The following is a 14,934-nucleotide window of genomic DNA, read 5'->3' on the forward strand; positions in this document are numbered from 1 at the left end:
TGTCTGTATGTCTAGAACTTACTGTTACTGAGACGCTATCCGGCGTGGAGGGTGCTATATAAATCCAAGTTGTTGTTGTAAATCCAAGTTGTTGTTGTTATGTAACACTACTGTCCATGTATGGATAATATGCACAATAATATTGTGTAGAGATAACCTATCAGGGAACCTTTTAAGAATACAATCCCTGTACAATAAATGGAAACAGCAAAGTGATAAACTCGTAGTTTATTGAAAACAGTGCATGGAATATGCACTAGATGGCGATGATGCAAAGACTCCAGTGTTCAACAATTCATGGTCCGTTTCTGGTTTTAAATGAACTTGTTGCATTACGTGTGCTGCGTCAGCAGAGAAATAAATGAACAAAAGACTAGCAGTGTTAACTTTTTATAAAGTGGAATGAAACCTATAAATAGAGTCCTCAATTGTTTTTGACACAGTTTATTCAACTATTTCCTTCAACATTATTTATTTATTTATTTATAACCGGGACTATCAAAAGACTTTAAACCTTGGAATCCTCTCTCAATAAAAAATGCTTTACACATTACTTCAGCATTGTTTTACTTTTCTCAATCTACTTGTCGATTTTAAAACATGCTAATTACCTGTCCAACACCAAAATTATTGGTACAACATATTTGAGCGTTCGTAGCAGGAAGATAGAACTACCTCAAAGTCTGGGAGGGAGAAAGTGGACATTTACTTCCCATGATGTTGTAAAATGTACTTTGAGTTAATGTCACTAATGAAGTTTCAGCTAACATTAGTCATAACCTTTTCCCTTGAATTATCTCACTTAATGGTGCATTTAAACAATTTCAGTCATCTAAACATAAATATGTAGCTAAAATTAAATGAGTAATTTAGTCATTTAAATTTCACAATAATTCTCTTACAATGCTCTGTTGCAGAATTACTGTTCCAAGGCCAAATCTGTAACTGCTTCCCCACCACAATTCAGAGGTGCTATTATAAGAAAAAAGTGGCGTGTTCAACAATAGATGCATCATGTGTTTGGAGTGTATAAGGATGTTGTCCCCAGCAACTGGTTTGCACCAGTATAAAGGTCAAAATAAGGTCTGATTTAAAGTAGGGCTAAAAAGAAAATAAAACTGCTGGGATCTAAAATGCAGGATAGTGACGTTAATGCCGATTAGTTACAGGATCAGTGTGAGTGAAAAGCATAAAGCAGGACCACCTGACATATGATGGTCAGGTTACACTGCTTACATACAGGCACTCCACAGTATCACTATTACTCACGGCATGACTGTACATGTGTAGGTATGCATACACCTTGCACACCTCCCGATGCACTTGCAGTGGTGCTGGGATTGTAGAGAGCAAACCGGAGCTTCCAATTCCTGTGATCCATTTTAGCTGGCTGTGCGTGTTTTAAATCCGCCCTGGATGGGTAGATTTCACACCAGTTAAGCACACAGGGTGATTTCAATGGACATCGGGACATGCATTAGCTGCTGGTGAATGTATCAGCTTACTGATACTGTAGTCAACACAGTGGGTACTCCAGCAATAGGGCATCTACTTGGGTACATCTCTGTGAGGACAAAACTATCTGAATTGAAGTGTGGTTCAGCTACTCAAAACCATGAATTTTCACTGGATTGATGCTATCACAGGTATAAACTCACTGCATACATCTTAGTATTCACAGGCATAGCACACAGATTATAACATTCTTGTCTGAGTTATTTTCATAGAATGAGACAAGTGACAATGAATCCTAGCAATTCTTTCACAAGTTTTTAAAGTGTGATGAGGAAAGTCTTTCTCATGAGTGATATGTCAACTCAAACTCACCATTACTGGGAGACATTTGTTTTATTCTGCAGATGTACTTTCTCAGAATCTTAAATGCACCCTTGAATTAATTCTCAAGCACCATGCGCTACTGTTAAATTTTATTTTGTCATAGATTCACCCAATGTATGAAATCTCAATACCATGAGCAGTGAATTTCTTATTATATTCTCAGAATAGACTTCTCTGTCAACAAAGCTAGTATCATTGATTGGATAGAGAGGGTGAAGGAAATGCAAGTTCCAAGGGTGCAGTGAAGTGGCAGGTTCCAATGTGCTTAATCCAGAATGCTGGCATAGTGCTGGCATAGCTTTATGACTGCGTGATCTGCAGAGCATCCAGCATGTCCTCCACGACCTTTAACGAATACTTGGTCTCCTTCTTACCACGACCTGCAAGCTTGAAGTAACAAAGAAGGATTAGATCTAGTTCCCGGCTGGCACTGTTTTAAATCTATGGCACCAAGCCATACAGCCCTCCCCACCCCCATGCTCCAACCTTTCGTGTCTGATTGCTGAAATGACTTGTAATGCACCTTTCAAAAAGGACAATGAAACTGGAGAGCATTTATTTTCACCCAGGACACTGACATTTTCTCAATGCAATGCTTTCCCATAACATAAGAATTAATACAACCTTGTTTCACACTGGGACAAACTACCACATAACAGGTTCATATCCACTTGAGAAAAGAGGTATTCAATAGGGCCTCAAGACTGCTATTCATTACGAAAATAGCAATTCTATTTCAATAATAAGGTGAGAAATGATTTGTTGGAAGAGTTTACTTCACTGGCAATTATCCAAAAGACAGCATTCATTTTGACCTGGCTCTTCTTTAGCCATCGAACAGATACACACGTATAGAGATACAGGTATAAGCTATTTGTTCAATTAAGGTCATTGCTTTAATGGAAGCACATGTCATCACCTAATATGTCATCAAATTTAATTCTAAATTGTGGTCACGTTATGCACCACAACACTGTAGACCACACCAGTGGATTTTTAATTAAATCTGTAAATGTTGGCGATTCTCCAGATATGTGAAGTGACACTATCAGCTGTCTTCATCACATTTTAAATCTCTAAACTTGTCTTTGAGGTCGAACACCATTACATGACTGCCTCTAAGTTATTGATATTTAAAGCCACAAACCTGTCCAAAAGTTTAAGTGATAAAGCAGCAACAATAGAAATTGTTTCTATTGTTTCTAAGAGACAACAGAAACAATAGAAGTAAATTATTTTCTTGTGCTAGCAGGCTTTCTCTGCAATTAGTCGAATCCTGTGCTCATGTAGAATCTGACATTTATATTAAACTGGATATGCATTTTGGCATAAAATAGCAGGGAAAATATGTCTTTCTAAAAACACTATACTTTTCTTATAACTGCTATTAAAAATATCAACAGCAAGAGACTTTAAAAACACGTTGGGGGTCAGAATCTTTCTGTCAACGTAACAGTCGGTGCTTTGAAAACATTAGACTTTTATAATCAATCCATTGCAAATCCTTACACAAGTCCAACATTAAGCCATAGGAAGTTAATGCTCAAAAGATGACAACGGCCCATTTGCACATTTATGCACCAGTAATGCACATTTTCATAGTAAAAGACATAGATGTTCAGTTTGCTCAAAAGATATTGAACATAAAATCCCATAGTTTTGCCTGCCTCTCATACCTTTGAGTTGTGTACTGTTCACCAGAAAATACATATATTCTTTGTTAGCTTATATGTAAAGTTTATTTTACAAATAAATAACAGATAGTTAGCACTTAAGGATTTACGACACTGGTATCTGTTGCAGCAACTTAGTAGCTAAAGATGGTTTAGTCTTTCTCCTTTTTAAATAGGTTAAGATGATACTTTTACAGCCCAAGCTGCCTGGTCAAGCAGTTGAGTGCTCAACACTAATTCAAAAAATTGCCAGTGTGAGTCCTAGAATAGCCCATCACTCAAACTTGCTCTCAATAATGAGTTCAGTCAGTTTTTAACTGAGAATGTAAGGTAAGCATCTAAATATTTCATCTCAGCTCAGGAGAATAAGAATTCAAGAGTTATTCAACACCTCACCTCACACAAAAAAGTCTGGAGGGAGTACCTTGTGTTCAAAACACTCAAAGATAGAAGAAATAATTATAATATAGCTCGTGTGTGGCTAAGAAACCTCGCTTTTCCACATTTCCTGGATCTTCCAGCTCCATTCGTGGATCTCTCCAAAGATGTACATTCTAGAAAGGTGTCAGGGAAGTCTCGACAGTTTAGTGGAGGATGGGTGGGTTTTATCTGGGAGCAGAGCACAGACGAGCAGGCATCAGTCTGGGAACCACCTGACTCTGGGAAATTGCAGTATCGACCAGGTATTTCAATGTTCTTGGAGCGTTGTCTGTACTGTGCTATCCTGGGAGAGGGTATTGATGCATCCGTGTATATTGTTATTCCCTGGCAGGGTGTATTGATGCCTGTTTGTTTGTACTGTTCAATTCTGGGAGGGGGTATTGATGCCAACTCATCTGTATTCTGTTAACATGGGAAGGAATATTGATGACTCCTCATCTGTACTGTGCTATCCTGGGAGCTGATATTGATGCCTATTTGTCTACAGTGTGCTTTCCTGGGAAGTGGTATTGATGCCTGCTTGTATTTATATTGTGCTATCCTGCACCTCAAAATCCACTCCCAAGCTAATTCAAAGCACTCAATCCATTGCACCTCTGCCTCAGAACAACAGTGTGTCTTAGGATTGGAGGAGGCTGGTCACAGATTGAGTAGGAAAGTGAGTCATCGTAACAAATATATTAAATATCATTTTTTTCTATTTAGGACAATACTGTACTATGAACAAAATAAATACTTCCGATCCATTCACATGATTTTTACCACCAGTAATACTTAGTGAAAAGATGGAAAAGGAGCACCTCCATGTGGAGAGAATGTTACTGTCCAATTTTGAAACAGACTGATTTTCAATACTTCCTGTTTTGTCAAAAGAACTCAAGATTTCAATTCAACACAAGAGTTTTGCAGCTCTGACGAGCATGTTTTTAAAATGCCATCATTTAGTTTTTTGCAAAAAATATTTCAGCATTTGTATTACTTTATAATCACAGACTACATTTATATCTATTGCGGCAAAAAATTAAGGGTGAGACAACTCTATATATTTATTCAAAAGACACTTTCTAAATATTGTGGCTACGATCTTTCAGCTAATCAATATTTTCCTTTTACAATCAAGTTCCTATCTTAACATTGCATTTCTAACAATTTAAATATAAAATATTCTCTAAATCCAGTGGATCTGCACAGAAAGTGTTTTATAGTTCACAGGGTTTCAGTTGTACAACATTTGCACAGCTGCCAGCTATTCAATTTGTAACCAGACTCAAATATTTTTTTCTGCCCAAGATTGCACTTGCAGTAAGAATGAGATGGAAGACTGTATCCAATGGAAAGTTTCAGAAAACATCCAAAGATGTGAACAGCTTGGATCTTACTTCTTCCTGTGCATATTTTTAGTGTAGTTAGAGGTAAAATTTGTTGGAGTATCTTCTTATGATAGCATAATCTTAATCCTGACACATTTTATTTGCTTTGCAGGTCCCTCCCTGACCATATATCTATAAGGCTGAGAATGCAGAGCGAGCAAGCAAGCAGCCTACTCACAGGTGTCTCAGCAAACAGTGTCATCCTAGTGCTTTGAAGTTGTTAAGTTAGAGCTTTGAACTATGGTATATTGTAGTTATTAGTTGTACTGTCTTGATGCTGTGATCTTCCCAAGAAGGTACTAATCACCTTTGTCAAGTAGCTACGGTAATATTAGAAGGAAATTACATAGATCCAGAGCTTCACACTGAGATTGGATGCCTCCAGCCTTAGCCGACCGTCCGCAGGCAGTTCAGAGGCGGGAGTGTTATCCCTGTGTTAAGCACTGGCACACCGGCTGCTTGCGGCCTTGGCCAGAATCCTCTTGCAATCCAAGCATACTACAATTTAGTGACCGTTTAGTTTTATGCATGGTTTGGCAATTACCAAACTACTTTCGAGCATTTCCTCAGAGAGAGCATGAGCTAATAACCCATGAACAGGGCCAACAGAAAAACAGAGTGGCATGCAATTAATAGACACTAGCAATTACTGGTTAATTTTGAGAAACCTTGGATTTTAAATAATGAGCAAATGAACATGTAATTTAAATAAACCTGAATATTCAATCCTGGCCAAACTTTAAATTGTCCAACTCTTTAACCACCAATAAAACCTTGGGCAAGTTTCCTTACTCCACACGCCTAATAATAATCCCTCCAAAACAAAACAATAATAAATTGGTCATTTTCAATCAACGATTGTTTGTAGGACACTGCTGTGTGCAATTGGCTGCCATGTTTCGCCCACAAATATACGGTCAATTCACTTTACAGCATATTCTGTGAAGCGCTTTGAGACGTCGAGAAGACGTGAAAAGCGCTATATCAAATGCAAGGCTTATTACTATATTATTATAATAAAACTAAGAGCAGTTATTCACAGGCATGTGCCAATCTGATTTAGCAATCCTCGTTTTTCTTTGAAATGGCTATTTAAAGAGTCATTATGCCTCATAAATTGTTTTTTCTTTCTACAAACCAGCAATTATCGACAAACTCTGGTCCTCGTTACTCTATACTAACATGATTAAATCCCATTTTTGAATTTCCATGCTGTATGGTAAACAGTCCACTTCCAATGATTAAAACAGCTTTCTTTACAGTACAGTTTTATGTTCAGAGACTATCACAGTCCAGCTTCACTGTGAGTCCACAGCATCACAGGACACAAAGTTTACCTCCTGACAACCTTAAGCCAATTTTGAATGCAAGAGAGTGAAAGAAAACTCATGCCTCTCTTCCAAATAATCAGATTAATAAGGACATACAGAAGCATTCAAGTAAACATTCTAAGATAAATTAAATCACAGGTCCTTAAGCACCATGGTTTTATTAAGCTTTCCGTAATTGTTTCCTTCCCTTAGCAAATACACAGATCATGCCACAGATAAATTTTTTTTCAAAAGTCTATATAGTTAACATTGTATTGGATTATCAATTTTTAATAGAACAACATTTTCAATCAGTCCTTATGCTATTCATATATTTTTATTAGATATCTGGTACTTAGACATGATCAATCCAGTCTGTACAAAAGGTGAACCTATATTAATAATGACATAAGTGTGAGAACAAGCACCAGCTGTTGTTCTACAGTTGAACCTTGGGTTCAGCTCTGACCCTTGATCACTCCCAGATGTCTAAATATCTTCCTGAGTACCTCTCCCCAGAATGGTTATGATAATCACCAGGTACCACTTACATTTATGACCAAAGTTTCGTCACAATCAATCACACACCCTGTCTTGTATTATCCCCCAGCTACAGAGCAAAGAATCACAGTTCTAGGGTAGGCCCAAAGGGCAAAGCAACCAGTCCTTTAATTTTGATTTGCCAGGCGGCACAGGCACCTTTTCACACACTTGGTTCCCATAACTGGCCAGCGCGATAAAAGCTTTCAAGTGGTTTAGAAGAAGCAGTGGAGGAGATTGCTTATTACTTCCTTTCCCCAGCTGATAAAGAGAGTTACATTTGTACTGGAAGAGAACAGAGCCTTTCTTTAATGGCCTCCCATTCCCATGCAAACAGAAACTGCCCTAATCAGATGTTAGGGAGTTCCAATCCCTGGAAAACAGCTTTGATGCAGAGTTTTAACTTGCCTGCAGATGTCAGTTCTTGGGAACCTAGAGATAAAAATCATGCAAGCTGGAAACAAAACTTTCTGGTATCACATCTGAAACTGCTGACATATAATTTAGCACTAATTATGAGAAGAGTTACATCAGAAACAAAGACCATTAAAACATAAATATTTAGGTAAGTGAAAGAGTCTTTAAAAACAATACGTAGCTCATGTGAATCTTTGCATAGCATTTGATGTAACTTTTCTTGTCAGGAGGACATCTCAAAGTGCTTCGCAGGTTATTTTGTGAAGTGTAGTGACTGCACATTTTGTAAGTGAAATATGGCATCCAATTTGTGCACAATTTGTGTCCCACAAACAGCCAAGAAGTGAATGACCCCAAATTTTATTTGGGGGGATGTTGGCCAAGATCCAGAAGAAACAATCTTCTCTTTTTGAACAGTAACATGAGATCTCAGGTGTCAGCCTAGCTCAGCTAGTAGCACTCTGAGTCAGAAGAGTATGGTTTCAAGCCCTGCGTCGAGCATTAGAATTCATAGTCTACTCCAATGCAATGCTGGGGGAGCGCTGCATTGTCAGAGGTGCTGCCGCACAATTACTCAGATAAAATTGGTCACTCACATCATGAAACATTGATATGCTCAAGTTGGCTGCCAGTCACCTATAGATAATCGATCACTACACTTTATAGTAAATCCTGAGAAGTGGTTTGAGATGCTTCAAAAACATGACAAGGCATTATATCAAATGCAAAGATTATTATTTATTATCTTTAATATCCACCTGAATGGGCAAACGTGATCTTGGTTTAATGTGTCTTACTATGAGTTCAAAGTACTGACATGGAGAGCGGGATTGATTTGGATAGCTCTTTTCAGAGAGCCGGCACAGACACAATGGGATGAATGGCCTCCTTCTGTGTTGTATAATTCTATGATTGTTGACGCGAATACCTGGAGAAACTCCCTTCTTTTGAAATAGTGTCACAGAATTTTTAAGTACACTTGAACAGGCAGACAGGACCTCAGTTTAATGTCTCATCCGAAGAATGGCACCTCAGACAATGCAGCACACCCTGAGCACTGTGTCAGTATAAATTGTGAGCTCAAAGTTCCCACATGGGCCTTGAATCCACAACTGTTTCAAGGTGCAAAAAGCATGGATGAGGGTTTTGACTGTTTTGAAGCGAGATGCCTTGTAACATTCCAGACATAGAAGATGGTCTTGGTAAAGGTCCAGGTATAAGGTTTGAAACAAGGCTGGTGGTCAAATGAATATCAAGAGTACGTGCTGGCTTTGTTAGATGGAGCAAGCAACCTGGAAGATTGAAGAGCAGGAAACTTTTGTGAGAAATTGCATTAATACAATTCACATTTATCGCGCTCTCATATTACAATGATGGATGGACACCCGAGCTAGGGGTGGGAGCCAAGAAAGGGTGGGTGGGAGGAGGGGGTGGCTGCGGAGGGGAAAAATAACCAAAAGTGCAGTCAAACAGGTATATTTTGAGAATGCCTTGAAAGAGAGGGAAGGACTCGGATGGAATTCCAGAGAGTGGGGCACCACAAGAATTGTAGAAATGTAAATGCTTTCATGGTGAATGAATTACCTTTTTGAGGCCAGTCCAACTTCCACTGTACACAATTTTATCAACATTCAACAAGTTCAAGGCTGCTCTTTCACATTCTACAGCTCTCTTCATTTAGGAACACATACACTTCATGCTGCTTATTATTATTATATAACTGCTTTCACACCACAGTCTTTTTTGATAAATGTTTTGATATATTTCTACGCGATAAGACACCATTATCAAATTTTACTATCATTTGAAATTCTTCAGTTAGAAGCTGATTTTTGCTCCTGATCTAGTCACAAAATACTGAAAGTGATCAAGTGCTATATACAAAGAATTTTATGGTTTCACAGCAAATTGTATGGTGTGAAATGCCACTACTAGGTCATTTCGGGGAAGAAAAAAAAACTAATGCAGTAGCCCGGTTTAATTATACAGCTAACAATTGCTCTCTTGGGGTTGGAGGGTGTACAAGCATCAGCAATGGACCATTCAATTTTCTTCAGACACTGCCCTAATTTCCAGCTCTGGCGTTTCCTTGGCATGGCACTTTCCCATGAGCTGGGCGGTTACATGCTGTCAGTTAAAAGATATCATAAAAATGTGGCTGTGTTCTGATCCACTGAGCCTTGGTTTCACTAAAATTAGCTTCCTTTGGATGAGTTATTGTCGAATCGTATGGAATGCCTTCAATTTATCCCTCTACAACCTCCCTCCTAAAACCACAGATGATATTTTCACAGCCGTTGCAGAAAATTGACTTTCATTTTGCCAATATTACCAAGGATTGTCTTACAATTTAGATCAAGTGCTTGAGTGATTTTAAAATTATTTAAAAATTTTCGTTAGCCTCTTACTTTTTCATGTTATGGGCACACAGCAGTCCTGTACAGAAGAGTTTCTCTTTTTAACTACTTTAGTTGTATGTCAGCTTTGAAGGTTTTGTGAAATGGGTTACACAATCATTCTGATAACCGATTCCTATTAATGAGCATGGTACCTTTAGAATATTCCTATTTTTTCTAACAGGAATATTTGTTACAGTAATACAATGTAGGTGTGACATGCCAAAGTGTAACTATATCAACTGCTGCCAATCTCCCTGGCAGATCTTACTTGAGGTAGCTCAACTCCAGGGATATCCTGTCTACTCTCTGCCCAAGGAATTTTAAATCAAGTACTCATTTTATCAACTTAACAACAATATCTACTCCGTTCACATACGAAAACACCTCAAAGTGCTTCAGAGACAAAGTGGGAGTCTGAACAGGGTGGGAGGTAGAGGATTGAAAAGTCATGATCAATAGTGTAGTCCACGAATATTTAAGTTTGTAGGAAGGTTTGGAAAGCAGGAGGATGATGCAACACAGAATGAATTAGGGAAAGAGTCCCAGAGAGTAGGGTAAAGGGCTGAAAGCTTGCCCACCCATGATGGGAGTGGTGGGAGTGGGCAACTTGCATCAGGCTCAACTTAGCAGAGCAGAGGGAGGGGACAGGGAAGTAGGACGATAAATAACAGAGATAGGGTAAGGCAAGGACATGGAGGCATTTGAAAATTAAGCTGGGGATCTTAAAAGTCAAGTGAGAAGGCTGTGAGTCCAAAATCCACGCCGGCATTTGGAACCCATATAGAATAATCTGACACTCCAGTGCAGTGCTGGGGAGTATGCATTATCGGAGGTACCGTACTTCGGATGAGGAATTAAACCAAATTCATATGTCTATCCAGATGGACATTCAAAATCCCATGGCACTATTTGGAAAGAGAAGGTAAAAGGTTTCTCCTGCTGTCCTGGCCAACAATCCCACAAATAAAATTGATTATTCAATTCATGACTGTTTGTGGGGCATTTCTGTATGTAAATTGGCTGTCCTCAAAGGCACACCACTGTACAGTATATCCTGTGCAGCACTTTTGAGACGTCTCGATGATGTGATAAGGTACTATCAAATAACTTTTTTTTAAACACAAAATGCTCATGCACATACACATTGTTATTGTTACATCAGTTATAATAATAATCCTGGCTTTTGATATAGCGCTTTTCATGTCGGGAGGACGTCCCAAAGCGCTTCACAGAACACACTGTAAAGTGAATTGACTGTATATTTTTGGGCGAACGCGGCAGCCAATTGCGCACAGCAATGTACCACAAACAGTCGTAGATTGAAAATGACCAATTTATTATTGTTTTTGGTTTTGGAGGGATTATTAAAGAGAAGGTATAAACTTTGGAATTGGAAGGGGTCATAAAGTCTGATACAGAGTGAGATGATAATGGTGTCGAAAAGAAACTTACAAATCAATGTAGCAGTGGAAATCTCACTTTTGTCTCTCTCTCCTGAATTATGAATCAATACTTCAGTCTTTGAATGCTTCAACCGAACGAGCATTCAATGCATTAAGTGGAAATCTGTTGCCAGTCTTCATCTTTCGTACCTCAAGTATCTGAAATCCTAAAATCATCTGTCGCAGTTCTTTCAATCGCTTTCATTTCCTCTATATATTTTGTAACTATGGTGATTAAAACTGGCCCAGGAACTCTCCTTGCGTTCATGCAATGCTTTGAAACGAGTCAATCATTTTAATGGACTTGTACAGACATATGGTCGCACTCTAATATTTCACTTGTGCTGGTAATCACTGCCATAAAATACAACAATGCTTTCAACATTTGGCAAACTTCCACCCCAGACCTTGAAATCATGTTTGCTATTTTTTGCATCAATATGAATAACCTAATTATCCTCAATATTAAACACTATCTATGATTCACCTGGTTGCTCAATCTCTGTAGGTCTTTGATGTTCTCTCTCTCTTCTTAAAAGATTCTCATTCTCAAACAACTTGGTATTGTCCACAAACTTAACATCTGCCTACAATACCCTGAAGAAAGTATTTAATAAACATGAACAGTAGGGGTCCCACAGTGATCTCTGGGATTACTGTGTTGGTCACAGCTTCCGGATTAAAACCATTACCATAACCACCCACCACCATTTCCCATTATCCAAATAAATTTTTAAAAAACCTCCTGTTTAAACTGTGATCTCTTACATTTGCCACTAACCTCCGGTGAGTAATAATACAATATACCAAACAAACCACCAATCACTGCGGTAAAACAAAGAATTGTAAAGATCATTAGGCATAACCTACCTGTCATAATCTATGATGGATTACAATTATTGCTCTACTACTTATACATAAGGTCTACTCACATTAAATGTGCTTGAATCATTACTCCTATAACAGGCTCGAAAATCGTTGCCACTACAGATGTGAAGCTAAAAGGGCTATCATTCCCAGATCATGTTTCCGCCTTTTTTCAACAACTGTATTAAAATTGGCTATTTTCCTGGATTCTGTTAATACTCCTATACCCTGCAAACGTTAAAGAAAATTCCCAACACACTTTTCTATAAATAATAATAATAATCCTTGCATTTGATATAGCGCTTTTCACATTTTCGAGACATCTCAAAGCGCTCACAGAATAGACTGTAAAGTGGATTGACTGTATATTTGTGGGCGAAACATGGCAGCCAATTGCGCACAGCAGTGTCCCACAAACAGTCGTGGATTGAAGTGACCAATTTTTTTTTATTTTTGGAGGGATTATTATCAGTCGTGTGGAGTAAGGAAAGTTGCCCAGGGTTTCGCCCTACTGGGAATTGAACCCAGCTCTCGCTTGCGAGGCGAGTGCTCTAACCACTGAGCTATAGGACTCTCTAAATAGGACTCTGGAAATCTATTCCCCCTCTATTTTACTTTCAAATTTGCTCCCCTCCCAAGCAACTTTTCTTTCTACTGGATATGGTTTCACTTATTGGTATCTCTGACCAAGTGGCCATGCTTTTTTGAGCCTCAATAGTCAGCGGCAGTGAGCTTCTCAAATACAAGGCACAGCACAAGCACGTGTGATCCCATCCTTAGCTGATCTCCAGACACTAACATCTTCCCCCAGGAATCTCTGGAAAGCAGTCAAGAGAGCAGAAATTCTGGCTGATTTCCCCTTCTATAACAAAGGCCCAATTGTAACTCTCAACTGCTGCACTGGTTGAGATCAACTAACTCAGCACAAGGTGAGCTAACTGGCGGCCCATGAGCTGCACCCAGCCCGGGGAATGATTTCATCCGGCCTGAAAACCATTTCCAACATTGTGCCGCCTGCTCCCTTCCTCCCAGGCAAATTGTCCTCTCATGGCTGGGGCAGGAGCCGGCGATTGGTAAGGAAACCCGCTTTGCCTTCCCCTCAGCTCGGGGGGATATCGTGAAACACTGCAGTACATTTGAGCTACGGAATTGGAAATAAAGTTTCCCATTGCCGCAGTCTGTCTGAACTCTCCTCCCACACCAGGCCATCAACGAAGCTGATCTTTANTTTTTTTTAAGCATTTTGATATACTTGTTTGCTTCTACTGCTTTATAACTATTCAGGTAATCCTCTTTCAAAACTTAACATATGATCTACATCAGCATCGATGCAACTTTCAGTTACTAGACTGATTTTCAGTTACTAGACCACTGCTGAGCTAATTCAGTGAAAAATGTAACCAAAACGTTTAAAATGTGATCAAACATTTGTCTGATTTCTGATCTGATGTTAGAGACCTGTCAGCACTTATTTTCTGACAATTTTACTTGTTACCCAATCAAAAAAAATTCTAGTTAATTTAATAAATGTTCCAATTTTGTTTTTTCTAATTTCTCTTTTTATGATAAATTACCTTTTCTATAATTTTTCACCTTTATACATTTTTTCAAACTTCTCATTTTTTCATGCCTTTGCAACTTTAAAAATATTTTGTTACCAACCTTTAATTTATCTGAAGACCATATTTTGTTTTGTCTGATCTTCAATTCCTTTTACTCAGTGTTTTATTTCTCGGCTATGATTCACAACGTGCCTTTAACATCAGGACTTCTTTTGAAGCAAAATTGCTCATAAGTACCTATTCACTTATTTGACCATGATAGCAGCCACAATCACAGCCTATGATAATGTCAAGATTTGATCTTGTTTTTTCTTAATGACTTGCCTAAATAGAATAAAATAGCACAATCTAAGTACTCGCCGAGCAAGGCATGATACCAATTTGGCAGTTAAACCTCAGAGTATGGTGCACAGAAAGATTAAAATAGGTTAAATAACTGCATGCTCTGCATAACTGCAGCAAAGCTAAAAAACATGTTTTTAAAATTAGCAAATTCTTCGTCTTCAACTAAACTGCTGGCACAAATGTGCGCATTTGCCTACATAAAAAAACACTTAATTTCTCACGTATCGTATTTTATAAATTTCTTTTGAGACATTTCTGTTATGTGAAAGGCATTATATAATTGCAAGCTGTTGCAGTCACACCTAATACAATGCAGATGCATATTTTCACACTCCATTATCCACTGTTAATCCCTTCATTCTGTTAGATAATGAATGTAAATGTAACTGATTGGTATATGATTTCAATTCTACTACAGCTACAAGAGGAGCTATAATTGCTCAAACTCACCATTGAATTTTAAACAATTTTAAACATACTTTTTGAACAATTCTCTTTTATGGTTTATTCTGAAATGTGAAAAACAATCAAATTGTGCCAATCTGTTATATTGTGATTAAAGTCACACATTATTTAATATTGTGGCTATATTGTAATTTATCTCAATGCTTTTATTACATTAATTTAGTAACCACTGTACTATTTTATTATTTCTCACTGTTTCCTCACAGACACAGCCCAAAAGGGATTAGAGTTGGTATGATGTATTGCTGGAATACATTGTTAATG

General features: G+C 38.2%; 1 protein-coding gene across 1 annotated transcript in view; it reads right to left on the reverse strand.

Annotated features, from left to right (window-relative positions):
* Positions 1 to 213: 213 nt before the first annotated feature.
* Positions 214 to 14,934, reverse strand: part of emc2 (ER membrane protein complex subunit 2) — a 64,983-nt gene continuing 50,262 nt past the window's right edge. The window contains exon 11 of the mRNA XM_042331874.1: positions 214 to 2,226. Coding sequence (XP_042187808.1) covers positions 2,140 to 2,226 — 87 coding nt within the window. The 3' untranslated portion in view covers positions 214 to 2,139. The remainder of the gene's footprint in view (positions 2,227 to 14,934) is intronic.

The sequence above is a fragment of the Callorhinchus milii genome, unplaced genomic scaffold (assembly GCF_018977255.1).
Source record: "Callorhinchus milii isolate IMCB2004 unplaced genomic scaffold, IMCB_Cmil_1.0 Scaffold2, whole genome shotgun sequence".
Lineage (NCBI taxonomy): Eukaryota > Metazoa > Chordata > Chondrichthyes > Chimaeriformes > Callorhinchidae > Callorhinchus > Callorhinchus milii.